The following is a 20,247-nucleotide window of genomic DNA, read 5'->3' as shown; positions in this document are numbered from 1 at the left end:
AGCTTATGCAGGAGGTGACGAAGGAGTCATAGGTGACACGTCACACCCATTCTTCCTCAACAAAACCATTAGAGATACCACCAAACAAAAACTCTTTCATTTTGTTCAAACAAATGTTTTTCTCTTTCACTCACTCTCCATTCCTCTTTTCATTTTCATTAGTGGAAAGCTTCACAGAAACCTTAGATCAAATGAAATAAAGTCCAAATCATGCATTATTGTATTTTGGAACAAGTGTTCTAAAAGATATTTCTAGATTCAAAAAATACTTTCCGCAACATTGTTTTGAAAATCATTTTCGGATCCTGGAAATACATTCTAAAACACCTATTTTGGATTTTTTTTTATATTATACAAGATATTTATAGATTCGGAAATAACTTTTGGAACAGTCATACCTAAATATAAAAAAAATAAAAAAATCTAGAACAAGTGCTCCGAAAAATAATTTTGGATTCATAAATACCTTATGAAAAACTTATTCCAAAACTTTCTTTCTTATATTCTAGATTTGATGTTTTGTAATACACTTTTTGAATCCAAAAATACCTTTCCCACATCCGATCCAAAAAATATTAAAAAACTAAGATGTAGGAATTTTTATTATATTTTTAATGATGAATAATAGAGTTGTCAAAGTGGGTTACAGCCCAATAGTGAACCTGATCTATCACGAGTTCGGACTGGATTGGATTGAAAGTTTTTAAAAATTTTCATATGGGTTAATTTTTTATCCGACTCATTCGGGTAGAACCTGTGGTAAATTGAGTTGGTTCACGAAACTCATCCACAGATTAAAGGTTACACAATGTTTTTGTAGTTCATATGGGTTGTGTTGTTTTTGTAGCCAACATATTGGATTGGCAAATGCAAACCTAATATTTTTATAATTTTGATTTGTATCTGGGATTGAATATTATTTTAGATTGTATATGGATTGTATTAAAGTATTTAAATTTTAATCACAATTATAATTTAATTTTTTTGGGATTGAAGACAAAATAATTGTATTTTTTTAAATTAAGTTCAACCTGTTTAATCCACCAACTCGTGATGGACTGAGTCAAGTTCAAGTTTTTTAACTTACTAATAAGTTAACCGAGTTGAGTTAGCTCACTAAATGATCAACTCATAGTGAACCAAATTGAACCAAGTCAAGTGACATTTGACCATTCTAATAAATAGTTTGGACAATGTGTAAGAAGAATCACCTAACTTTCTAAATATCTAATTCACAGTATAAACATGACGTTATAAATTAAACATAAGATAACTTTATCTATTTGACTTTAATCTTATTGTAATAACACAACCTATACATACAACTAACACACACACACACACATATATATATATATATATATATATATATATATATATATATATATATATATATATATATATAATTAACTTTACTCTAATTAACTTTTTGAAAAGTTAATATAATATTCAATTCAACTTCATCTCACTAAAGTGCATATATGTTTCAAAATAAAATTTGGTTGGTCAGAAACTTCTTAGAAATGTCCAAACTTTTAGACTCTTTATAGAGTAGGTAGATTTCTTTCATAAACACAAGATGTTGTTATCAAAGATCTTCAATTTTTTCTGTCTATAACAAAACGTTCAAATAATTTCATATTATTATTGATAACCAGTCAAACTAAAACTGTTAACAAAGTTTCGATTAAATCAAGATTTAAAATCTTAAATTAAAAATTGATCCAACCAAAATTGAGACGTTATTTTTAATATTTTTAATAAAATAAACACATGTAATGTATTCAAAAAGTTTTTTAAACTAAAAATTTATAATGTATTATAAAATATTTTTAGATTGACTTTATCCGTAGCTTCTAGTTTATGCTAACATAAAAATCATATTTTTTCTTAAAGTTTCAAAAATATTTCTTGTAAAACGTTTAAAAAAATAAATTTAATAAATATTTAATATTGAAAACTTAGTTAAATTAACTTTGATCCATTATATGTTGATAGGACGATCATGGATTTTGAGAAGTAATAATAGAAATATTATTAACCATTCATAAAAATAAGTGGGTGGATTTAATATGATATATTTTTTAATAAATTAATTGAATAAATTAATTTATAGACCAGCACTATCTATAAATAATTGATAGATTTATTATTTTATCGAACTATAGTGGTTAAAAAATGGTTCATTGAAACACATTTGTAAATATGTTTTACTTAAATCATAAATTCAAAATATATAACCATGATTAGTTACCTACCTAATCAATAGCATCAACTTAATTTAAAACTTTGATTTTTTTTTATATCTAAAAATAACATTTTTACTGAATATAAAGACCGAAAACTGTAAGGATTTTTTAAAACAAGTTATTGTAACTATATGTTTTAAAAATACCTATAATATTTCAAAAATAATAATTTAAGTTAGATTTTTTTTGTGATGAAAAAAATCAGCTATATGTTCGGGAAAAAAACTGAAAATTATAAATATTTTTTTAAAATAAATTACTTTAACAAATCTCTAAATTTTTAATCTATAATTATTTTCATATAACTTGTTTTGTATATATATATATATATATATATATATATATATATATATATATATATATATATATATATTTGTTGTGATATAAAATATACTTTTCATCCTATTTAAATAAAATTAATTACATTAAAAATATTAAAAATAAAATTAATTTAAAAAATATTATAATTATAATCACATATATTTAAGGCACCTCAGTTACTATTGCTTTGACTCATAAAGTCAAAAGAAACAAATCAAAATATAAATGTTTATTATTATTATTATTATTATTATATATATATATATATATATATATATATATTATAATAGTAGTATATTTAAAAATAATTATTTAAATAAGGTTATAGCAATTAAATTTATTCTTCTAAATTTAAATATTGAATGCATTTATTTATATTTGTATCGTTCTTGTAGCACATTTTACTATTTAATTATCATTATTTCATAATTTTTACATCCAAAGTATAACATTACTATTTTTTTTAAAAATCAACACATGAAACCTTGCCTAGTAATGAAACTCATGACTCACTCAAAGACACATAAACATAATCTTAATCAAACATCAAACTCTCCGTTTTTAAAGAAATGTTTAATTATTCGGAATAGTACCTAATTTAGTAGGGATGTGTCAATCTAGTCCATTTTTTTTTAAATGTCAATTGGATAAAAATTTTAGAAAAAATATCTCAATTACGTCATTAGACAAAAATTATTAATGTCATCAATGGCATGCCACATGTCTATTAATGGTTTTATAATTTTTTTTACTTGTTTACTTTTTTTAAACTTTTTGCAAAAAAAATGCCACATTTCAAGTCTTTGGTGTGACACGTGGCAATTCAGTGTCACGTGACATGTCATTGTCTTGATTTCAATTTGGTCCTCATATATGTTTTTCTTATTTAATTTAGTCTTACTTATGTGTTTCTGATTCAATTTTGTTCCAATTTGTTTCAATAATTAAAATAATTTTTAATTAATTCTTTATAAGATTAAAATTAATTAAGTAAAAATATTTTTACAAAACTAAGTATTTATATTTATAGTGTCTCTCTCCAATTTTTGAATTTATTATTTGTATAAATATTATACTAATTTTTGTTATTAAAATGATTTTTAACATAAAATGTATATTATTAACTCATGTTTTGTTAATTATTATTATTTTTAAATAGAATAATATTGTCTATCTCCAATTTGAGATCAAATTTATTATTTGCATGAATGTTGTACTAATATTTTTTTTATTAAAAATGACTTAATAAAATGACTTTTGACACTACATTTTAATATAAATATCTTTACTTAATTTTTGTAAACATATGTATATTTAATTAGTTATAATCTTATAAAAAATGGATCAATTTTTTTTAATTATTAAAAACAAAATAGGTCAAAATTGATTTAGAGACACATGATTAGGGACTAAACTGAATTAGCAAGATATATACGGGAAATAAATTGAAATAAAGATAATGACATTTCATAGTGACACTGACACGTGACATTGTCCTACCACGTGACACTAACAATGCCACGTGTCATACAAAAAATTTGACATGTGACATTTTTTTTAAAATAGAACATTAATAAGAATTAAAAAATTACATATTGACACATGACACGTCATTAACAACAACAATAATGTTTGTCTGAAAGGAACCTAATTGAGGCACTTTCCAAAAGTTGGGATGCAATTGATATCTTTTTTAAAAGTGGAGACCAAATTGACACACCTCTACCAAGTGGGTACCATCCGAGTAATTAAAACTTAAAGCAAATTCAAGTACGATGATAATGAATTGAATATAAAAACATACCAGTCCAAAAAATATATTACATTCATCCAGCCAAAAATCAAAGCAAAATACAAGGATTTTCCATTTAACCATAACAATGTCAATCATGTTTTGTTGCAACTCCAGGGAGTCTTATCAAAAATGGTAGTGAGGAGCTTGGCCAATGCCGGAAAATAAAGGTTATGTGTGGCAGTGAAGGAATGACAAATAACTTTTGTAAGGACGAATCCGGGTGGGGACAACGTAAACTTTGACAAAGTGACATAGATTATGACGAGTGTAGCAATAGACTCTGAAGACTATAGTGAACGGCGACAACGAACAAAGCTCGCCAAAGATAAAGGTGTGTGGCTACTCAGGGGCAAAATTGAAAGCCTTGTCTGACGAGGGTTTGGTGCAGACTGGTGTATGCGGTTGGTGGCTATGACGAAGAATTGTTGACGTCGTTGGTGGAGATGTAAACTTTAGGGATTGTCGTCGTTAAGAGGATCCTTGTGAGCTTCGTTCTTTTGTGCGCTTATTCTTTTGTGACGTAGTGTTTCAGAGAGAAAGAGAAAGAAGATGTAAACTTTGTTTGTGTTGTTGAAGGTTGAAACTACTTGGTTGATGCTAATTATTTCATTAAAATAAGTAAAAAATAGGCCAATGGGTTGGTCCATCCCATCTATCATAGGTTGCAAATTATTGGATCCGAGCTTAAACAAACAAATAAACTCAAAATGTTAGCTTATCCTATATTTTTATTAGTTGGCTTGTGAGCCAGTATGTCAAACTCGTTTTACCACCCTTATATTTTTTTTTTTTAAAAAATGAAAGTTTTACTTTATTTTTTATTCAGTTAAATATATCGGAATTAAATTTTTTTATACTGAAAATATATATTTGAAAAAAAAAGAGTTCCTTTAATATTATATTTTTGTTTTGCAGTTAAACCATAAATATATCAAATCATGATAAAATTAAATTTGATGACTTTCAAGGAATTCGCGTAAGAAACTCGAAGACCAAATTTAATTATAGTTTTCTTTTGTTATTAATATAGCATCTACTAAAATAGTATCTGATTTAATGTTATTATTTACAATTTATGCGCGTACTTCAGTCGAAGTATGCATTGATAATTTCTATAGTTTGACAAAACGAATATGATATCTTTTAGTGATGATATACTATAAATGTCGATAGCATAAAAAGAATTCTACATATTATAAACAAAACCATTCAAATTCATATTCTAGAACAAACAGCCAGTATTTGGTCGGTCAAACTTTTCTTTTCATTTGTAACATCTGCTGATAAAGAACAATTAATATAGTTTGACTACGAGATTAAAAAACCTAAATATTTAAACTGTTTCAGAAACACAATAATGACAGCTATACAAATAAATAAACAATTGAACAAAAATGAAATTCCGTAGGACTTACTTCACAGGTTTTTAGTTCACATTAAAATTGAATCTTCATAGTTATAATAAAACTGGTAACATAATTAATAGGGGAGAAAAGAAGTCAATTAAAAATGTTTGACAGTAAATGCAGATTTTAAAGAGGCGAGTTATTATTATTATATTTGAGAAAAAGTGTCTCAAATTGAGGTGGCACTTTTTGGTCAAACCGAAAGACCATGACCATCAAATCCCACCTTTTTTTCCATTTCTGCAAACTCTAAATTCTTCTTTACTTCCTTCTCCTTCATCGTTTTCTCCTCTGCAAGATCCTCTCTGCTAAATATTTGTGTTTGAATTTTACTATCCGTAAGAAAAAGGAACCGAGTCAGTGAGACACAATCAATCAGTTCAGGTGAGAAAAACTCGAACTTGCACCAAACACAACATTTTCCATTAACCATTTTACTCTTTCTAAGCTTTTTGCTTTCAACCCATTATTCCTTGTGTTGGTGGTTTGAAACCCAGTTTAAAAAACTCGCGTCTTGTCGATTACCCATGTTGGGAGAAGAGAGTAACAACGCCGACACCGGTGTTCACTGGAGAGCACATTCCAGATCAGTGTCTTGGACCGACCAGACTCCGGTGATCCGGAAACCGCCGCGATCCCTTCAGCCTCTTTGCATCAGAAAAGACAGCGTGAAGGAGTGGCCGAGCGCCGGCAGCGACGATCTCGAGGATTGGCTTCCGCCACCGACCCCAAGAGGGTCCACCAAAGGATCATCAAATTTGGGTTCGGGTTCGGGTTCGGGTCAATTTTTTCAGCTTAGGAGAGACAAGTTGGCTTTCTACGACAAGGAATGTTCGAAAATCGCGGAGCACGTGTACTTGGGAAGTGACACGGTGGCAAAGAACGAGGAGGTTTTGCGGCGGCACGGGATAACGCACGTGCTGAATTGCGTGGGGTTCGTTTGCCCAGAGTATTTCAAAAGCGACTTCGTCTACAAAACGCTATGGCTGCGGGACAGTCCCTCGGAGGACATCACAAGCATTCTCTACGACGTGTTCGATTATTTCGAGGATGTCCGACAACAGGGTGGGCGCGTGCTCGCACACTGCTGCCAGGGCGTGTCGCGCTCCACTTCATTGGTCATTGCGTATCTCATGTGGAGGGAGAACCAGAGCTTCGAGGACGCGTTTCACTTCGTCAAGAACGCGCGTGGCATCACCAATCCGAACATGGGTTTCGCTTGTCAGCTATTGCAGTGTCAGAAGCGCGTGCATGCTACACCCCCGAGTCCTAGTTCTGTGCTCAGAATGTATAGGATGGCTCCTCATTCTCCCTACGACCCTCTTCACCTTGTTCCTAAGATGGTAAACAACCCTTGCGCCCACGCGCTTGATTCGCGTGGGGCGTTCATCGTGCATGTTCCTTCTACTTTGTATGTGTGGGTTGGGAAGGAGTGTGGGTCGGTGATGCGTTGCAAGGCGCGTCATGCAGCTGCTCAGGTTGTTCGATATGAGAGAGCCACTGGGGAGATAGTTACCGTGGTGGAGGACGAAGAGGCTGAGGAGTTTTGGGTTGCTCTTTCTCACAGGCATGAAGAGGTGAAGAACGTGGAAACAACAATGGAGGTTGATGTAGGGATTGATCATCCCCGGAGAGTTGAGGAGTATGATTTGGACTTTGGAATTTTTCACAAGGCACTTGCTGGTGGGGTTGTTCCACCGTTTTCTTTGTCCAACGCTGGATCAGAAAATTGCCTCCCTTCTAAGGAAAATGGGTGGGGGAGATTCACTAGAAAGCTTTCTGGAGGTACCATGAAAGGGTTCACATCCTCCATTGAGGAGGAAAATCAGCACATGAATGTTGATCCTTTGCCTCCATCTTCTAAACCCTTTTACGATGAAGATGCATCTGACTCAAAGACTTGCCCTTTACTTCAAAAAGGTGTATCTTCATCTCCAGAGCCATTTTTGGCGTTCAAAAGGTCTAACCCGTCCATTGCAGAGCGCAGAGGGACCAACCTGCCACCTCGTACAATGCTACTCTCGACCGGGAAATCTTCCGGCAACAGTAAGATCAGAGTAAGATCTAAGTCAATCTCATTGCCTGCCCTGGATGATACTTTGTTGAGTGATGTTAGTTGCGAGCAATTCCACCGTGAAAACAGTGGAAAATAGTTAATTTCATATGATGATATCATTGTGCCGCTGCTGCTGCTGCTGAGGATAATGACAAAGGTCATTGTAATGTGGTACTGTGTCATGTAGGATAGCTAGGTTGTTATGCTTGAAGTAGAAACCTTATTGGAAAAAATTAACTTTATTACAATGCTTCAGTTTCTTGTTGTATAGATCAGCCATAATAGTTGGCTTTGAATATTGGTGCATGCCTCCTGGCTGGATTAAACCTGATGTGAATCTCCAATGAAATGAAAGGCACATATATAGTTAGATCATATAAATATGAGAGAGATTTATTTATTAGAGTCACAATTTCATTTAAATTTGTTTTCTAGTATATTGATATTCATTCTTATTTCGATTCAATATTAATATTGTGAATTATAAGGTGGAGATGGTCGTTTGATGTATTGTAAGTTTGTGCGTCTTCATATAAATTTACTGATTTTATTGATTGATATTGGCATATTTTAAGTTTATGTTTTTGAATTATTATAACGTGACATTAAATAATTTTGATAGCAATGTGAAAACATTAAGCGAATGTTGGCGATTATTTGTCAAAATATAGAATTGGCGAAAATTCTACTAACGTGTTGATCAACACTTGGTGCAAGTTCACAATATATAAATCACCATTTGGAATACAAAAGTAATTATGAAAACCCACACCAAATGAAATATAAGCAATCGAAAAATTATAGCAATATTATAATTTCTTGTACAAGTCATCGAAAATACCGAAAAAATATATGACACATAAACACCAGATAAAATCAAAGAAAAATTTGTTAAAACTTGAGTAACAGACTACATCACATAAAAACAAAATTGAGTAACAATTAATAAATTAATAACCACACATGCAATGACACCTCAATTACATGACAGTAATATAACTTAAGTAAACATATCATATTTTTTTCTTAGGTCATATTCTTTTAAACAGATTGATTGTTTGAAAGAAATAGCAAGCGAAGATTCGAATATTATTCACCTTTTAATTGATTTGCAAGTGATGGAAGGAGTGGTGGAAATGCAGGATTGTTACTTTTTTCCATCTTCTCTCATGTAAAAGGATTAGCATGTGAAAGTTACACTTTTACAAAAAAGACCCTAATTTAAAAGATAAAAAATGCTTTCAAATTAAATATTAATTATGTCATAAAAAAATAAAAAAATAAATTTATTTTTTCACAATAATCATTAATATCTAAATATTTAATTTTTATTTTCAAAAAATAAAGGCATTATTTTAAAATAAATATTCTTTTTTTCAAAATTAATGAATAATAATGTTAAAAAAATTAACTCATCTAAAATTCATTTCATATTTTTAACAAGGGCAATTCAGTCAATTTTATTTTTTATCTATTAAAATTTTCTTTTTATCTATCACTTCCATCAAATCACTCACAAATTTTCACAAACTTCACTCTCTAATCCACTCAAAAATCACCTCCAAATCTCTAAAAAAAGAACACCAATTTCATTCTCTAATTCTTTCAATCTCTTCCTCTCCCTCTCTCCCAAATCAATCTATCCAAAAAAACAGACTCTTACGTTTTGTTCGCATGGAACGATTCTTGTAGAGCGCAGATTTAAGAAGACAGAATTGAAAAATAATTGTGTTTGTATGTGCAAATTTGCAAGAGAGGATATGCACAGATTAGAAGGATTGATTACTTTTTCTATCTCACTAAAATAGTGCAGATTTGAAGAAATGAATCATAATTTACACAAATATCCTCCTAATACTCTTAAATTATATATATATATATATATATATATATATATATTATAGTATAATAAAATAATAAAAAATAATATATATTTATAATAATTAATAATATATAGTTATTAATAATAATAATAAAAAATAATGTATATGTATAGTAATTAAGTATAATAAAAATAATTTATACAATAATAATAATAATTATTATTATTGATAATAGTTTTAAATAATAGTAATTATTATGAAAATAATAATAATAATTTAATGTAATTTACTTTTTAATAATTTTTTTTATTAAAATTTATTAAATAATAGTTTTTAAAATTTAATATTTTTAACTAATCTAAAAATTATTTTATATATTTTTCTATCAAGGACATTTTAATAATTTAAAAATTTTATCTATTATAACTTTTTATTTTATCTATCAATCATTTAAATCACTCACTAACTTTTATAAAATTTATCTTCAAATCCATTCACTTTACCCTCTAAATCCACTCAAAAAAACACACATCTCTATCCATACAAATCTATACAAATTCATGTTCACACTCTTCCTCAAATTCATCTCTACATGTGAAGACAGCCTTAATGTTTGAGTGGTTTTCTTGTTTCATTGTTCTAGCAACAAGTCTAATGTTACATTTATTTAATGTTTTTTTTTTGTTTCATTTTTTGAATTTCTAATTGTGTTCATGAGAGTGGTAGCGAAACTGATAAAATCAACGCCATAGATGTTAGCTCACGCTATTATAGATATTATCATCATCTTTTACAAGTCATATTTTGAAAAATAAATTAAATCAATCTAGAAATAATATTTCATAGGCTTAATTAATAATTTAGCTTTCTAATATATTGATTTAGTTCATTTTAATTCTCTTATTTTATGAATTTTTTTTTTTCAAATTAAAAACAAAATATAAGCCATAATGTGTCAAATGGTCGGTCGTATCACGTTTCAAGTTGGAACAACTTCACTCTTAAATAAATAACTTCTGTTCATTTATAATGAAATTATTATTACTTTTTAATTTGCATTATGATAATTTGAAAATAAAATTACACAAAAATTGATGAAAAAACCTGAAATGAATACAATTTTTTGAATTGATAAAGAAACTAGTGAAATTACTTATGTCACATCATAATGAAACCAATTTGTGCAACAATTTGCTTCTAAAGTTTCAACCAAATAACTCTTCATATCATTTAATTAATTCCAACGTAACAACATTATATTGAAATTGATGGCAGAAAATCTTAGAAGTCTTTTTCTACTGTTTTTTGTTTCAAAGAAAAAAATTATTTATTATTTTAGTATTGTTATTAAGTATTATAATAAACAAAAAAAATATCGATAATATTCATATATAACTTTCCAGCTATTTCTGGAAAGAAAGTGAACTCGTGTACGGAGGTAAGCAATTTTCTTTCTAAATTTGTTTCTCACTATAAAAATGGAAAAACATTTTGGGATGTGTTCCCAAAGTCACACCAAACTCCGTTTAATAACATGAAAATTTTTAACCCATGTGAAACTTTTCTCACGGCAAAATTTCGATAAATTTCACGGTATTTCTCTTCTAGCACTTTATAGTCATAATAAAAAAAATTACGTGATTTCGTCTCAACACTTTTCTCGTTTTCATTGAGAAATTTTTCTATATTGAAATTTCCAGAACCAAAACTCAAAAACAAAAAGGTTAGTCTAAATACTAATATTGCTGATCCCAGCTGAATGCCGAGTCTTGCTGAAAAAATCTCGTAGAACATGACTTTTTATTTCAGGTTTTATGTATAAATTGAGGATCAGAAACCATACATATACAAATAAAAAGTTAATTCCAATAAATGTTTTGTATTATTGTACAACTAAAGCACATAATATTAAAGAAAAACATAAAATATTTAACAAACTCCTTCATCTTGTGTTATACTCTAAATCCCTTAGCAATTTATCCTTTCTTTTTTTCTAAGTGGATGAGAATGGTGAAGTCCTTATTTAATCTAGGCCTGGGAAATGCTTTAAGCAGACTTTGCCTGCATACAAAACAAGTCAACAACATGAGATCAAAATTAGTCACAAGGAAAATGTAAAGGAAAATTATCCTTTGCTTACTATAGGATAAACTTATGTTAAAAAGTAGAAATAAAAAGAGCAAAAGAATTAAATCTTTTGAGAAACAAGTTGCTTATTAGAAAATACAGTTTCTGTTTTTCTATCTGCTACTATTCTTTTACAACTTTTGAAAGTGAAAAAAATAAAAAAACAGACCCAAAGTTAGCACTTTTTCACTGAAATTTTAGGTTGAAATCATCCATATAATTCAATTATGTAATCAATGGAACTAAGTGTTGCATACATGCAAAAGCTTCCCCGAGTAAACACTTCTCTTTGCAAGCATGAGTGTGAGGATGACAGGAACCATAGCAGCAGATAAATGCTTAAGTGTGTGACCACTGACAGTATGAAAAGTCAATGCATAAATCACCCTATCAGTGGTCTCTTGCAGCATAGCTAGAAGATAAAATCCTGCAAAAAATCAAAATTGAAATTAAGGGCAATTGAAAAGAGTATTTGCATCACATCAAAAACAACTTTTTCACAATACCTGAAGCCCAGAGCCAATATGGTGAATGTGTGTACATTGGAGGCAATAAAGTAGCCATGAGAGGTATAGCAATGCATGCTGCACTTTGTGCTAGAATATATAAACGGATGTCACCAAAGAACCTTTACATCAAAAACAATTGGTGATTAAACTCAGCTCATTATGCAGAAAAATCTATGAATAAATATGCAAATAATGCAGAGAAGAGAACTAGTGCAAATAGAAGGAATGAAGAAGAAGAAATAGTCTTGCCTCCAATACACATTGCTAATTATGCCAATCATAATCAAAGGCACAATTGCATGTGTTCCCTTCTTCGGATCAATCCTTTCAATGATTAGGGTTGCCATCAGTGAAGCAAAAGCAATAGTCATCTCCAACAACCAAACAAGAATCAAAGAATCAAAATTGTGAACTAGCATATGAAGAAAAGAAAAGTAATTCCTTAAATTTCGAATTGAAACTCACTGGTATTCTGTCCCAGAGAAGGGAAGCATTATCTGGGTGAAGATGATAGTATGAAGAACCAAAAGCAACTGAAGTGACACCAGCATAAAAGCATTTCCAACCCCATAGTTCACCTTCCAAACTAATGCCACAGACATTAATCACATAAGCTAAATTGGAATTGGTGTTGAGAAAAGGGAAAGTAAAGTACCTGATGTTGAAATAGCTCCTACGGTGGCAAAGCACAAGGCCAATGAGGCCAATCACCATGAACGGGAAATTTGATATGACGTTAAGAGCATTGGGAATGCCTGAAGAACAATTCAAAAGATGAAACCTTTCTAGTCTCAAACTCAGATTCCTAAGTGTTTGAGGAGGAATTACCGAAGAAATTGCGGTTGTCAGCAAAATGATGGTATCGCTGAGGCTGAGGAATGGATGGGGATAGGAAGAAGAGTAAAAGGAAGGAAGCGAATGCTAGTAGCAAGGTCTGCACACTGTATTTTCTCATTTTCTTCAATTCATGGAATTTCGTGAAGTAGAGAGTGAGAGAAGGCATGATCATGTAGGAGGAACCTTGGAGGTGACGGTGGCGGTGGACGGTGGCGGTGGGCGGTTTGACGGTGCTCGGTGGCGCAATCCTTAAAAGTTGAAGTATGTAGAACTCTCCCATAAATCCTTCATTCTACCTTTCACTAAGTAACAATGTAACAAAACAATTTCATGCTACTGGCGAATGCTTCGGTGTGTAAGAAAAAAAAAATGTTTTAAGCTATGGATAAAAATTAATTCTATTTTTTATATTTAATTGGTGTCAACAATTTTATATTTTTCTCAATTTACCAACCAACAAAACTTCCAAGGAATAGAATGAAACGGTGGTTGCATGAGATTCTCTCATCGCATGCCTCGCATTAAATTTAGTTAGCTATATCATTAAATGATAATGTTCCAATTTTAAATGTTTCTCCTCCATTTAGAACCTCATTATTTAGATTAGAACATCATTTTAAGAAAGAGGGTTTCATTATATTCATAATGAGTAGATATTGGTAGTTGCAAACACATGATAGTTAAAAAAAAAACCTTAATCAAAGTCTAAGTGATTATCTAATCAGTAAATACTCCTTAATTCCTTACATAATAATGATAAATCACGGTTCAAATAGTAAGAGCACGTTTTCTTCTCCTGATTATATATTGTGTTTTTATCTATAATGAATAGAAAAAATGTCAAAAGAAATATTAATAATAAGAATAAACTAGAACATGTGAATGTGAGCCATTAATGAGTTACGGAATTACCAAGAAGGGACAAAGTTTAAGAGGCAAATTAAGACAAAGGAGAGGTCTTTTACTTTAGCAATATACCTGTGCAGAGGAATCGGCGCCCACGCGCTACCTCACAAGTTTTTAAAGTTTTTACACACACGCTACATGATGTCATGTTTTCACACATGCACACCCATGAAAGATACTTCAAATGAGATTTAAATTGTAAGAGGGTAAAATTTTACGATTTTATATAATATGTAGATTCTGTAACGTCATAAAATTGGTAAAATTATTGTACAGTCTTTTCTAAATTTTAAGTTTCATATTCAACTTCCTAAATAGATAAATTGAGCTTAAAAATTTAAATTAAATTTATACCAAACTAAAATTAATGTAATTAATTTCTTTTATTATAATGTATATTATCACCATATTTCTTTTAATTAAAAATTAATATAATTATTATTAAATTCATTTTTAATTAAAAAATAATGTAAAAATATAATACCACATCATTATCTAATTAAAATTAATATCATTATTTTTTTTGTTACAAATTTTAAGTAAAAAATTATATTTTAACTCCTATTTAATATTTCTTGGTTTAGTGTGAAACATAATTAATATATCACTCTTTATTTTTTTAAAAAATAATGTCTATTACTTAACCACCTCAGATAATATAAAAAGTACAAAATAAAAATTAAATTATGAGAATTAAAATATCATTATTCTTAAATACATACAAAAGTTTTATTTTATCTTTGTAATTTTATTTTAGTTCTCTTATCGTCATATTCTCTACTTTATTATTTAAATTTTAAAAATTAAGATTAGATTAATTTATACTTCTATTTAAAATCAATAATTATTTTATTAATAAAAATATATTAACTTTTACCTTCAAAAGGTAAAAAAAAAAACTCTAGCATATTTTCTTCATCTTCTCCTTCCTTATTTATTGGAAAATATTAAGCTAGATACTAAAATACTGGCTGTGTCCTACACACCCACACCGAAAATGGCTCATACTCTTTTTATAGAAAAGTAAAATCTAAGATCCTTATTACAATCTAATGAAATCACTCACACTCCTTTTATAAAATCTAGAATCAGTAATACAATCTCATGATTTACTATTATAGACTCTTTAGGATCTTAAACATAACGTGCATTTTCACCCATCATCTTCCACTCTTGTAAAATTTTTACTTTACCTTTTGCTTCTTTCTTCCCCCAACCATTGTTATCTCCAATTTCCCTTTCAACACTGCAAATTTCGTGCACATTTTAATCACCGAAACCGCTCCTTGGCCATCCTCGCCGAATCTGAATTTTCGAATGAATTGCAACATTAGATTTATGAGTGGCAGATACGTTTACTTCTCTGCAATCGGGGTCGTGCGCCTATAGCGTAACGTGAAGTGTGAGGGTTAAACTTAGACTAGGTCGCGACAAACCAAAATGCGCTTTCTTTCGAAGAAATCCACCACTGTATTCAAGTAAAACAGATAAACGTCACCGCTATTACGTTGCTTTCACTGTCATCATGATATGATTATGCATCATGTATATGGTTCCCAACGCATCAACGCATTATCATTATTTTATTTTATTATTTTATAATTATTGTTATATTTGTTTTTTAGAAATTCATTTCATTTATTACTGTGAAGTTGGATATTTGTAAGTATTTAACTGTGGTGGGAACATTGTTTGGTGGAACAGATGTTCTCGCAGTGATGAAGTGCTTCTCTCTGTGCTTAGTCTCCTTTTGGGTTCTCCTTCCTCTCTGTTTGCTAAGGTACGCACGCAACCATGGAATCTTCTTCTTCTCTTGCTATTGTCAATTTTCACTTCTTTATGGTACATTTTTTACATTGTTAAGATATGCTTGATTGGTAATTAATTTCCTTGTTTTCTGAATAATTGGAGGCTTCGATAGTTGAATCTAGAACCTGTTAAGGTTCTTCTTTTTTCTTCACATTGCCATTGCATGTTTCTGGAGCTTGTCAAAATGGCTGATTCACACTGGTTTCGTGGTGGATCTATGCACAGAAAATCTACCTCATGAGTGAACTGTGATAGTGATTTAAAGAGTATTCAAGCTTTTTTCCACTGTCTTTTGGATTTATCAAATTGAATATGTGGTTTTTGTGCCTCTCCTGTTGTTGATTAATCCAAAATTCAACTCAGATTTTTTGTTTTCTGCTGTTTGGATGTTTATATTCTCACTATACAAGGAAAACTTACCCATTCGCTCTCGAACTAAAAAATGATGATAAACGAAAACTTTATTGTATTCGGGGCACCGTTGTCGTTTATTCCTCAAATCATATGAACACAAAAAGGTAGAGGGCTCTCTCACATTTGGGGTGGATTTGGTATTGCTTGGTTCTTTTCAGAAGCTGGTTGTGTGCTCTGCTATAACTATACTATTTGGTAGCAAAATGTCAAAAGCTGTGTACAAAAAAAGTTTGTACTAAATATAACCTTTAAAATCGGAACATAATGCCACTTTTTACTTAGGTCCTTGAAGTCAAACTTAGGAAGCTCGAGTCCGGTTAATTTGGAGAAGTAAACTCGAAACTCCGCATAGATTCAATTAGAGCGGTGTCTGGAGTGACTTTTAAACCTTATAACCAAACTTCTGTTTTTTGTCCAAATTAATTGCAGAAAATATAAATTGAAAGTATATTAAATTAAAACCAAAGCTTTTCAATCACCTTTCTTAATCTTTTGAGACTCTGTTCTGTGAATAATCGTCAGATATTTGACAATAAAAGCATGAAATGAAATAATATATGTATCTGAGTGTGTTATTTCAGTGTGTCATCCCAAAATATACCTGAGAGTGGCCAACAGCGAGCTAGCCTCCCACCAAGAGGTTGGAATTCTTATGATTCCTTTTGCTGGACAGTTTCTGAAGATGAATTCTTAGAAAGTGCTGAAATAGTTTCTGAACGTCTCAAGGCTCATGGATATGAGGTATAGATACTGCAAATAACAATAACTTGTGGACGATTTGACTGTGTTAACAAATAGACTGATTTCTTTTCATCAACTCTTGAAGTTTGTGGTGGTGGATTACCTCTGGTATAGGAAGAAAGTCAAAGGTGCCTATCCCGATTCTCTCGGATTTGACGTGATTGATGAATGGGGAAGGATGGTCCCAGACCCAGGAAGGTGGCCTTCTTCCACAGGTGGAAAGGGTTTCAAGGAAATAGCTAATAAAGTACATAGTTTGGGTTTGAAGTTTGGGATTCATGTTATGAGAGGGATAAGCACTCAAGCTGTCAATGCAAACACACCTATCTTAGATACAACAAAGGTGTGATTTGCATTCTTCTATCACTTGAACCTTTTTTTCTTTATTTCTGTATTAGAAATTTCTAGTTGTGGATGCCTAAATAATGTATTTTTGAAAGTTCTTGTTGACCTTTGATTTCCTCCTTTTGCAAATTTCTAGGGAAGTGCATATCAAGAATCTGGTCGAGTTTGGCGTGCAAAAGACATAGCAATCCCAGAAAAGGCTTGTGCATGGATGCCTAATGGTTTCATGAGTGTAAATACAAAGTTAGCAGCTGGGAGAGCTTTTTTGAAATCCCTGTATGAGCAGTATGCCTCATGGGGTGTTGATCTAGGTACTAGAAGAACTACTAATTTGTAATCAGCTTATTATGAACTATCATCACTTGCTTCATGTCACGCAACAATCATAATGAATTTAAATAATAAGCCTGTGTTTTGGCACCAATGCTGATAGATTTTCTGCTGTTCTTACAGTGAAACATGACTGTGTGTTTGGCGATGACTTGGAATTAAATGAAATAAGCTATGTGTCAGAGGTATTCTGCAGATTCTCATTCTCATATGAACAGATGTTGAGAATATTTTGCCTGCCATCTTTTAGCAAACTTATGTGATACGGCATGTCAGGTTCTCAGTGAGCTTAATCGGCCTATTGTGTATTCTCTGTCTCCTGGAACCAGTGTGACACCAGCGATGGCCAAGAGTGTCAGTGGACTAGTCAACATGTATCGAATAACAGGAGATGACTGGGATTATTGGGATGATGTCCGGGCTCATTTTGACGTAACAAGGTGGTTAAGTTGTTCATATATCTGCCTTTAGATATTTTTATCAGTCTTCACAGTATGTTATTCCATTGCCATTTGACTTAACTTAGTTCATTTAATTGTGAACCAGGGATTTTTCTGCAGCTAATATGATAGGAGGAAAAGGTCTAAAGGGAAATTCCTGGCCTGATTTGGACATGCTACCATTTGGATGGCTAACTGATCAAGGTAAAGGAGACTGAAATGCTACTTTTTTTATTTGCACATTATGAATGTCATGACCATCATACCTTGGTTATTTCTTATCAGTATATATCTATAGATCCATTTACTGCATTTACTAATAATTCTGCAGGTTCAAATAATGGTCCACACAGGTTTAGTAGGCTCAATCTAGAGGAAAAAAGGACACAGGTATTGATAAAAAAACATATATGAATTGTGTTCCTTTATAATGTTCATTGTGATAGACTGAATGAACCTATACTTATTTGACAGATGACTTTGTGGTCTTTGGCGAAGTCTCCCCTTATGTATGGAGGGGATATGCGGAAGATCGATGCCATCACATACGAACTTATAACAAACCCTACCCTGCTAGAGATTAATTTCTTTAGCTCAAATAATATGGAGGCATGTGAGCCATCTAATTCTTTTTTGGGAAAATAGACACGTCTGGCATACAATCATTTGACTTTACTGCTATGACAGTTTCCTTATATCACAAGCTCAAACAACTTGAAGCACGCTCGAGGGAAAAAGCAAAGACCGAAGCAAGGAACAGAGACATCATCGTACACACATTCATTAGGTTTGACTGGCTGTAGCGAATCAAAGGCGAGTGGTTGGTCTGTTGAAAGTCATAACCATAACCAAGATCTTGAAACAATCTGCTGGAAAAAGGATGCAGAAAACCAGCACCAAGCTCCATTCTGCGTAAACAAGAGAGAACTTCAACTCAGATTGTAATCATGCTTTATCTTTCTCTTTTCCATTTATCCAACTTCCATTTTAACATTTGTGTTGCTGTTAACAACAGAAACTGATACATTGCCATTGATACAGAGATGGTGGGAGTATGCATCACCAGGATTACCGAGGGAAACACCAACTGGTTGCTACTGACAGCATGAAATTTTGCTTAGACGCTTCTCCAAAACGAAAGGTTACATCTAAAGAGTTCAAGAGAGGAACATTTTCTCCATGCAGATGGGATTCTAATCAGGTATGACATAGCCATTTTCTATTTTATTGATTCCAATGAAAACTGATTCATCTGGTCTTCTACAGATCTGGGAACTGCACTCCAATGGGACCATGGTAAATAGTTACTCGGGTCTTTGTGCAACAGTCAAGTTTGTTGAAGGTAGAATTTTGTAGACACTCACCACGTTCTACAACTAATTTCATTTCCTCTCTTTCTTCCTTACCCCCTTTGTATTTATCACTCATAAAGCAAATTGGTCTCTCCTGCAGCTGAGGTTAATAATGCTGGTGGGATTCGTTCTTGGATTGCAACAGGAAGAAAAGGTCTCTACTTTCTAACAAACACTTGAAGGGTTTCAAGAATTTTCTTCTATTCTGCAACTGCATAGCATCAACGCTGAAAAAAGAAGAAGCTTGTTTCTTAATCATGAGTATCATTTAAGAAGTTAAATAACAAATCCTGATATAAACTGTTTTACAACTCTGAATGTTTTGTCTCTGTTCAGGGGAAATCTATCTTGCTTTCTTCAATCTAAGCAATGAGAAAACGGAGATATATGCGAAGACATCATATCTGGGGAAGATTCTTCCTGACAGAAGAATCGAATCATGCAAGGGGACGGAAGTGTGGAGTGGAAAGAACGTAATCACAACACAGGGGACGATATCAATGGACGTGGAAATTCATGGTTGTGCACTATTTGTTCTAAACTGCAACTAGTCCTTCTTCCAATTGTTTAAAAACAGAAAAACAAAACAGCACCGCATTGTTCAGTCTTTTTCCCACTCTATTTAGTTCTTGTTTCTCTGGTTGAAGTTAGATTAAAGTTTGTGATAGACAAACTCTTAAACAACACTTTTTGATTCTTTTTCTGGAAGCAAATTTTCTCTTTGTAACAATACTCAACTTTAGTAAATGAAAACAGCATTTTATGTGTTTAAGAACATTTTGCTGGA

General features: G+C 31.3%; 3 protein-coding genes across 3 annotated transcripts; 2 read left to right on the top strand and 1 right to left on the bottom strand.

Annotated features, from left to right (window-relative positions):
* The first annotated feature begins 5,963 nt into the window (after window positions 1-5,963).
* Window positions 5,964-8,232, top strand: LOC114177548 (protein-tyrosine-phosphatase MKP1-like). Its single transcript, XM_028062936.1, has one exon. The coding sequence runs from the start codon at window positions 6,299-6,301 to the stop codon at window positions 7,922-7,924; it is 1,626 nt and encodes a 541-aa protein (XP_027918737.1). The 5' UTR covers window positions 5,964-6,298; the 3' UTR covers window positions 7,925-8,232.
* Window positions 8,233-11,457: 3,225 nt separating this feature from the next.
* On the bottom strand, window positions 11,458-13,469 carry LOC114179366. The gene is made up of 7 exons (XM_028065689.1): window positions 13,115-13,469; window positions 12,942-13,041; window positions 12,752-12,872; window positions 12,536-12,657; window positions 12,284-12,405; window positions 12,035-12,204; window positions 11,458-11,711 (listed from the first exon to the last, which is right to left on the bottom strand). Exons 1-7 carry the CDS (start codon window positions 13,401-13,403, stop codon window positions 11,697-11,699), a joined length of 939 nt encoding a protein of 312 aa, XP_027921490.1. The 5' UTR covers window positions 13,404-13,469; the 3' UTR covers window positions 11,458-11,696.
* Window positions 13,470-15,311: 1,842 nt separating this feature from the next.
* LOC114178574 lies at window positions 15,312-20,247 on the top strand. The gene is made up of 15 exons (XM_028064568.1): window positions 15,312-15,507; window positions 15,734-15,809; window positions 16,834-16,993; window positions 17,079-17,336; window positions 17,475-17,649; window positions 17,792-17,853; window positions 17,945-18,108; window positions 18,215-18,312; window positions 18,440-18,498; window positions 18,583-18,717; window positions 18,796-19,049; window positions 19,150-19,309; window positions 19,375-19,450; window positions 19,561-19,614; window positions 19,797-20,247. The coding sequence occupies exons 2-15, from the start codon at window positions 15,748-15,750 to the stop codon at window positions 20,009-20,011; spliced, it is 1,932 nt and encodes a 643-aa protein (XP_027920369.1). The 5' UTR covers window positions 15,312-15,507; window positions 15,734-15,747; the 3' UTR covers window positions 20,012-20,247.

Source organism: Vigna unguiculata, chromosome 3, assembly GCF_004118075.2.
Source record: "Vigna unguiculata cultivar IT97K-499-35 chromosome 3, ASM411807v1, whole genome shotgun sequence".
NCBI lineage: Eukaryota > Viridiplantae > Streptophyta > Magnoliopsida > Fabales > Fabaceae > Vigna > Vigna unguiculata.
This window is presented reverse-complemented; position numbering and strand designations above follow the sequence as displayed.

Excerpts from the sequence above, each read along its gene's own strand:
- LOC114177548 (XM_028062936.1), top strand. The coding sequence starts at position 6,299 with ATGTTGGGAGAAGAGAGTAACAACGCCGACACCGGTGTTCACTGGAGA.
- LOC114179366 (XM_028065689.1), bottom strand. The coding sequence starts at position 13,403 with ATGGGAGAGTTCTACATACTTCAACTTTTAAGGATTGCGCCACCGAGC. Across the intron at positions 12,406-12,535 it reads ATTAGCAATGTGTATTGGAG|GTTCTTTGGTGACATCCGTT; the intron begins GCAAGACTATTT and ends TTTGATGTAAAG. Across the intron at positions 12,205-12,283 it reads ATATTGGCTCTGGGCTTCAG|GATTTTATCTTCTAGCTATG; the intron begins GTATTGTGAAAA and ends GATTTTTTGCAG.
- LOC114178574 (XM_028064568.1), top strand. The coding sequence starts at position 15,748 with ATGAAGTGCTTCTCTCTGTGCTTAGTCTCCTTTTGGGTTCTCCTTCCT. Across the intron at positions 17,650-17,791 it reads CTCATGGGGTGTTGATCTAG|TGAAACATGACTGTGTGTTT; the intron begins GTACTAGAAGAA and ends CTGTTCTTACAG. Across the intron at positions 18,109-18,214 it reads GCTCATTTTGACGTAACAAG|GGATTTTTCTGCAGCTAATA; the intron begins GTGGTTAAGTTG and ends ATTGTGAACCAG.